General features: G+C 62.9%; 1 protein-coding gene across 1 annotated transcript in view; it reads right to left on the bottom strand.

Moving 5' to 3' along the window:
- EMH_0070710 (uncharacterized protein) overlaps positions 1 to 202 on the bottom strand; it is a gene marked incomplete at both ends in the record, with an annotated part of 1266 nt that overhangs the window by 356 nt on the left and 708 nt on the right. The window contains one exon of the mRNA XM_013499005.1: positions 3 to 202. Within this exon, the coding sequence (XP_013354459.1) occupies positions 3 to 202 (200 nt within the window). The remainder of the gene's footprint in view (positions 1 to 2) is intronic.

Here is a 202-nt window from a genome sequence, read left to right as displayed (position 1 = left end):
AACTCGGGGAGCGGCAGCGGCCGACGATCCCGATCCCCTGCTGCTGCTGTTGCTGCAGCAGCAGCAGCAGGTCCTCCTGCTGCTGCTGCTGCTGCTGCTGTTGCTGTTCCTGCTGATGCTGCTTCACCGTTAGCATATGTACGAGCTCCTGCTCCTGCTGCTGCTGCTGTTGCTGCTGCAGAAGCTGAAGGGGCCTCCGTCC

This window comes from Eimeria mitis, genomic scaffold (genome assembly GCF_000499745.2).
Source record: "Eimeria mitis Houghton genomic scaffold, Emh_scaff3907, whole genome shotgun sequence".
NCBI lineage: Eukaryota > Apicomplexa > Conoidasida > Eucoccidiorida > Eimeriidae > Eimeria > Eimeria mitis.
The sequence above is the reverse complement of the archived record's forward strand: the minus strand, read 5'-3'. Positions and strand labels throughout refer to the sequence as shown.